The sequence below is a fragment of the Miscanthus floridulus genome, unplaced genomic scaffold, assembly GCF_019320115.1.
Source record: "Miscanthus floridulus cultivar M001 unplaced genomic scaffold, ASM1932011v1 fs_432_5_6, whole genome shotgun sequence".
In the NCBI taxonomy this organism is placed as follows: Eukaryota; Viridiplantae; Streptophyta; class Magnoliopsida; order Poales; family Poaceae; genus Miscanthus; species Miscanthus floridulus.
In genome coordinates, this window is record NW_027096752.1 from 31,612 (window position 1) to 38,578 (window position 6,967).

The window sequence follows — 6,967 nt, forward strand, 5'->3', positions numbered from 1 at the left end:
GGAAACAAGATTGTCGCCGAGGAACACTGCATAGCCCGAGGTGGACCTGCGAGTGTCCGGACAACCAGCCCTTAATCTCTCAAACGTGGTGACATTAACCGCAGTAGATTCTGTATATATACATATAGATATACACAATATCTACGTCAGTTCAGGAAATTCATCTACACCTGCTTCAAGGTTTCAAAGATTTACATGTACAAGCTCCCGCTGTGCCTTTCTACCAAAGCACAAAGTAGTGACAGCAATTTTTTATATTCATCACAGCAGACAAGCTTCAACACAAAACATGTATATTTATTGTCCCGCCAATTCAGGGTAGACAGACAGTGTTTCAAGTACTCGTGAAAATAGTGTCAATTGTCAAATATCCTCAATAAACACTACTCCCTATCATCCAGAAATATAACGCGTGTTTCGACTGTCAAAATTCGAGTTTGACCAATAAATTAATGTAAGAATATACAGGTTATGCGACAAAAAATTGATATCACTGGATTCGTTAAAAAAAATACTCTTACAATCGTGGTTTTGTAACTATATACTAATAAAATACTGCAAGAGACATCTGTGGTCAAAGCTCACTTTTAGACAGTAAAAATACACGCCTTATATTTCTAGATAGAGAGTGTAGCAGGTACACAATACTACAATAGGATAGAATAGAAAAAAAAAAAGAACTATGGCGAGCTGTATTTCATTCCAAAGAAAATGTGTATAACTAAGGAAAGTCCTATATTATTTGCACTTATAAAGAATGAATTTGATTGTTTCTTTCCCAACATTAAAATGTGTTGGAATGAATGTACTATACTGATATACTATTTTCCTTCTAGGAAACTATACTTCTAGTACTCTATAATGGTATGATAATGTATTCTTTTCTTTTGGTTTCCTATTTGACAACACGTGTAGAGCGTCTACAAGCAGATCTTTGCAACATGTACAGCCGATTGAGTAACTTTACGAGACAGAGACAGGCAGACAGAAAGGCTAATGGAAAACCTGTGGTGATGTGTAGTACTCGCTTTCGCTGAAATATGGTCTCAAGTCCTCTTGGCACATGAAATCCAAAGGAAAAGAAACAAGGTGGCCCCTGACTAACTGTAGTCTGTCCATAGGGTCGGTACTTTTGAGATCACCGTCTTGGTAAGCTTCTAGCTTCCCTTGGGCAACACCCAAATCAATTGTAGTGTGGCCAATTTTGTCCCTCAAGTGAGCAAAGCTTTGCCGAAATTGGGCCCTGAATGGACTATATGTTTCAGAAACCACAGCACTTGACGCAAAATGCAACCCCAATGTAGGCTTAAATTCATACCTTGAGTGAATGAGATCGTTGGGTACACACCCGAAGACATCTTGGTATATCATGGTATTTGTCTGCCAAACACAAGTTCGTTAATATATATGTATTTCAAGTATAAATGAAGATTAATATTTACAAAGGCATTGAAATAATATGTACACATAATACAGTTAAAAAACCAATTGAAAAACTGAAGGCAATCTAATCGGATATAGGGTTTCAGATTAGTTCTTTATTTATTTTGATATGGATTTCCAGGAAGAATGTAATAGCATCAGAATTTAGTGCCTTGAAAATGTAAGCAAACATTTATCTCACCTTGGCAGTGGCCATCCAGATATTTTTGAATGTTGAATCATCTATAGGATCCATGATATGGCTAACCTGAAAGTGAAAATGTATTTTGTTTAAAATTGTAATGCAACAAATACAATTGACTGCTCTGAAAAAAACTAAGAAAACAATGTCAAGCATATTTTTGATTGGTGGGTAATCTGTGTAAACCAATAGAAAAATTCAGAAGTTTGGTAAACTTTTATACCAAGCTTTAAATCTGTGATCATGAAATACTGAAACGGTTATCTCGTGTTAGAAAATTAATTATGGCTTTCTAAAGCATCACGCAACTAAAGACAGTTAATTTTTTTCTCGAACACGAAGGAGTGCTATGTATCATTATATTAAGAAGAAAAAATGGGGCAAGAAGCCATACAAGAACCCTTACACACAACAAAACACTAGGATCTTAAACAAAAAGACAGCGCCCTTCAAGAGGGAAGACGACGACCACTACCAAAAAAGAAACCCATTCAATCCCAGGCAAGGAGGTGATTGATACCTTGCGCCCAGCGAAACCCCAGAAATGAAGCTCCTCACTAGCGAGCAACAGTGCTCTAGCTAAGGGGTTTTTTCGAATACGCAGGAGAGCTGCGTATCTTTTGTATTATAGAGAGGAAAAAACGGCCCGTATACATTACTAACTCATGCCAGGACCATACATGAGAAGGTTGGAAACACTTTACAACACGATTACTCAAAAAATACTTTTAACGACAAAACAGCAAGGCAAAGCTCCCACCATATCCAGTCCGAGAGCATGAGGTTTCTTAGCTCCGGCTAGGCACCAAAGCTTATACTCATCTCTAAACTGTCGCAAAAGCTCACTAACAGAAGGGGAGTCTCCACCAAAAACACAGGCATTACGGTGCTTCCATAGCAACCACGCAATCAAAATGATGAAAGAATTTGCTCCTTTCCTGTGCTCCTTACTGAACATGCGGATTATCTTAGCCCACCAATCAGCAAAACAAAGATCATTATGTCCAGGAGCTTCGCTTCCCAAGTCCAAAGGCGACAAAATACTGAACCAAACTTGTTGTGCAAACACACAACCAGTAAGCAAATGTTGAATCGTCTCCTCCTCTTGATCACACAAAGAAAACCTCTCCGGGTGTGACAATCCTCTAGCTAAGTTAGGAGGTTCACCATAAAAAACACAACGATTATGAAGATTCCACAAAGTCCAGGCCCCTAAGATGATGATGGAGTTAGGCCTTTTCTTAAGTGATCAGCCACCAATCATCAAAGGAAATCTCATCAGCTAAGGGAATGAGATCATGCAAGCTGATCCGGCGCAGAAGGAAGAACCAAAGTTCTCATGCGAAGATCAGGTCAACAGCAGGTGATTAATATTTTCTGCGTCATGGTCACAGAGGGGGCAACAGGATGGATGTAGCAGCCCTCTTCGTGCTAACCGATCAGCTGTCCAACACCTCTCACCGACCACTAGCCATATGAAAAAATGGTCCAATCTTATCACACGGACTGAAAATTACGTTACCATGAAATAGGCTTTCATAGGCGGATTTTGCTGAGTATTGCCCATCACCAGAGAACTTATGCAGAACTTTACCATGGAGTGAGGAGTCTCTAAAATAGACATACAACCTTTCTGATGTCCAATGCCCACAATATACCTTATTCTTCAGGGGAAAACAGCCAGAGCTTTCCCTACAGCAAGTTCTCATATCCACATTTTCTCTGAGAACTAGATTATTGGCAACACTCATAAGAAGCTGGTATTGGTTGCACCAACTCAATCATGCTTCTCAGGCTCTAGAGTTCTTGGGGAAAATTTCATATTGAGACTCATCTATTACTTTCTTCAAAGCTATATGGTATTTGTTGCACTGATTCGATAAAGACTTGAATGTAAATCCCTTCTTTATGAAGGAAAAAAGAACATAACTACAAACTAGTATGCTTGTTTAAAAACAGGAAAAGTAAACACCAATTTAGTTTATCAAAAAGGTGATTACTCTTGCATCCATGTATGTGAAAACTACAACTGAAATGCTCATGAAATTACTCTTGCATCCTTCTGGACTGTTTGTAAACATCAGAAGAAAATTGCATTTGACAATGCTATACTATCAGCCATGGAATCAGGGTAACAATGTGGATTTTTGCATTATCAACGAGCAAAGAAGATCAAAACTCCAAGATCCTAGCTCGCTAACTCTTTACTACCTAAAAAAGGGCGTACCCAGTGCAGAGAGCTCTCGCTAACTCTTTACTACCTATGGTCGAAAAATACTTGACGTTTTGGACACGACACGGTCTCCAATGTGCACCTTTGACCACTATATTTCTAATAAAATATATTGACAGAATCCAACAGCTATATGAGATTATGAAAGTATTTTCGAAGACAAGCCTATGATTTTCATGTTTCCAAATTAGATACTTTAAAAATCATTGATAGTCAAAGTTTAAAAGTATGACAAGATCTCGTCCAAAATGTCAAGTACAATCGTGGACATAATGGCCAGCAAATTATTTCTTTTTTACTTCACTAATCCAATCGGTTTATGACATAATAATACTGTATGGACCTCCTTTGATTGTTTCCATCCAGAACAGAAAGCAGACCCACAAAAAAAATGAGAATTGCAAATTTGCCACAGCTTTGAACTGCTATTGCAAGCTTGCTACTTGGAAATTGCAAAAAATCCATGCTGTTTAAAACGTAAAAAGTACATTACACTCACATATTCAAGTGGGAAAACAAGCTTGTAACTCAAAACAAGTATTATCAAATAACTTAAAATATGATACTTTGGCATTTTATGTGCTACGTGAGCAGGCAAGTGAAACTGGGAAGAACAGAAACATGGATGACAGGATTATAAATTGCAAACAGAAGAAATGCACATCCTGATTCCATCACTTGTTCCTTACAACCTAACAGCAGCATATGATTAACAAAGAACAAGGCATAGCATAATGGTCAAACCTCTCCTGGATGAAGGCCAAGGTGCTCCGCCCACAGTGAGAGACGTAGGCTTAGAGAGAACTTCCCAGCTTCCCAAGGTCTTCCATCCATTTTTGAATTAACAACTTCTTTATCTTCGATGACCACAGCAATCTAGAAGGTTCAGAGGGGGGGCGGGGGGGGGGGGGGGGGGGGGGGGGGGGGGGGGGGGAGTGACCATCACAACTCCAGCACAATATAAGGTATTTGCTGTTAACTAAGTATACTACAAAGAATATTCATTGCATGATGGAAAAAATATTCTCGAGTTAGTTCTACTTTAAAATTGTTGTACTCAGTAATGAAGTATCTCCTGATTCTTTATTTCACAGTACATCTAACTGCTACAAGTGCATACCTCGGAGTCTCTTGATCCAAGCAAGCTTCTATCATTAATGTTAGCTGAGCCAATCAATGTGATGCGGTCATCAACTATCATTAACTTGCTATGTACATAAATCTGGAAATGGGACATTGTTAGAATGGTATTCTGAACACATTTTATATGCTGCTCCTTCTGGTCCAGTATGTCAAGGGTCAAACTTTATGATCTTTGACCAATAATTTGGCCAACAATTTTTGAATATTGTAAATACAAACTTGGTACTATCAGATTTGCAATCAAATGTACTATCCAGTAATCATAAGTTTATAATCATGTTAAGCTACGCCTAATAAAGTGGACCGGAGGGAGCACGATGGTGACTAGCAGTTCAATGGCTCTTCTAGATAAAATTCATGATGCTCAGCTGGACAAGACTGAGGACTCTGGGGAGGAACAAAACATGCACAAATGGAAGAAAGCTCATCATACCTGACTAGTAACCAAGGGACCCCCATCATAGAGTTTACCATGTGCTCTAAGTCCATAAAAGGAGATGTAATCATGTGCTTTAGGTCCAATAACATCAAATAGATTCTGAAGAATCGAATTAGAGCCTCTGCAGATAGTCCGATATTGCCAATGCATGATTGCCCTCACCGATGCTGCTCCACCATCATCAATGCCTCCCTATCATGAGATTATGTAAGTAACCAAGTACCAAGTATCTGATGGATAAGTCATGTGTGGCTGGTCTTTGTGGGGCTGGTTGTTGCTCACATGGTCCTTGTGGCTGTTTTTCTGTTTTTAGGACAGCATCTTAGACTAGAGGACAGCATCTTAGAGGACAGCATCTTAGACTAGAGGACAGCATCTTAGCTAGGACAGCATATTAGCATCTTAGACTAGCATCTTAGACTAGCATCTTGGCATATGCTTGGCTGGCTTGCAGCCTATAAATATGTAACCCCAACCCCTCAGGTTGGTATGGCATTTGTGTGAGCTTGTGTGAGAAATAGACAAGAAAATTGCCCCAACTCCTAGTGTCATCCTCTCTCGATGAGAGCAAGAATTCTCCTACTACCAAGAGTGAGAATTCAGCGACTAACAAGTGGTATCGGAGCCGTAGTATCCTGTAGCCTGAGCATCTCCTGCTCATCCCCTTGCCCAGCCTCGCAACAGCCCCAGCTGAGAGTAGCAGCAGCTCCGGCCGCTCCTGTTCACTCCTCTCCTAGCTCGTCTGAAGCAGCCCTCTCCCCACGGAGCAGCCCCCCGGTAGCGCGTCATGTCCGCAGGGCAGTCTCAGCGCTCGGTCGCCTCGAGCACGCGGCGTCGGCAGGAGGCCGAACTTGCCGCAGCAGAGGAACGCGAGCGAGCGGCGGCAGAGACCGCTGTGGCGGCGGCAAGGGCGTCGAGGTTGGCAGCGGCGGAGCTGGCAGCAGCCAGAGCGGAGGCGGAAGCGGCGGCGGCAGCGAATGCAGCGCGTGCGGCGGCGGCGGAGGTCGAGGCTCTGCGCGGCAGCATCGGCAGCTCCATTTCCGCTGACGACACCGCCGACGCAGACCTCGAGCTGCTAGAGAGGGAGGCAGCGCGAGCGCGGGCGGCGCAGTGGGCAGGCGCGCACGTCCACGAGCGTGGCGGCAGCCCAGACAGGCGCGGACGCGCTGGCGGCGCTCCTGGAGGAGGCGCGCACGGCGGCGGCGCTCCTGGAGGAGGCGCGCACGGCAACGGTGGCGGACGGGTCGATGGAGAGCGCGGCCTTCACAGGCAGCGTGGCTCTCTCTCCCCGGATCGGTACCGACGGGTCGATGGAGAGCGCGGCCTTCACAGGCAGCGTGGCTCTCTCTCCCCGGATCGGTACCGTGGTTACCACGGGCTCCAGGCTGTTGTCAGGGACGTCGGTCCCGGCGGTGGGTGGCCTACCCTCACCAAGACCAACTACGTCGAGTGGGCTGCGGTGATGAGGGTAAAGCTCCAGGTGCGGCACATGTGGGAGGCAGTCCGGTATGGCGACGTCGACTACGAC

The 6,967-nt window shown here is 43.2% G+C and overlaps 1 protein-coding gene across 1 annotated transcript; it reads right to left on the bottom strand.

Annotated features, from left to right (window-relative positions):
- Positions 1 to 332: 332 nt before the first annotated feature.
- On the bottom strand, positions 333 to 5,642 carry LOC136531755 (phospholipase D zeta 1-like). Its single transcript, XM_066524403.1, has 6 exons — positions 5,434 to 5,642; positions 4,978 to 5,079; positions 4,602 to 4,733; positions 1,625 to 1,690; positions 1,319 to 1,380; positions 333 to 1,243 (listed from the first exon to the last, which is right to left on the bottom strand). Exons 1-6 carry the CDS (start codon positions 5,587 to 5,589, stop codon positions 994 to 996), a joined length of 768 nt encoding a protein of 255 aa, XP_066380500.1. The 5' UTR covers positions 5,590 to 5,642; the 3' UTR covers positions 333 to 993.
- Positions 5,643 to 6,967: the final 1,325 nt, after the last annotated feature.

Excerpts from the sequence above, each read along its gene's own strand:
- LOC136531755 (XM_066524403.1), bottom strand. The coding sequence starts at position 5,589 with ATGCATTGGCAATATCGGACTATCTGCAGAGGCTCTAATTCGATTCTT. Across the intron at positions 5,080-5,433 it reads GTCCCTTGGTTACTAGTCAG|ATTTATGTACATAGCAAGTT; the intron begins GTATGATGAGCT and ends TCCCATTTCCAG. Across the intron at positions 1,381-1,624 it reads TCTGGATGGCCACTGCCAAG|ACAAATACCATGATATACCA; the intron begins GTGAGATAAATG and ends TGTGTTTGGCAG.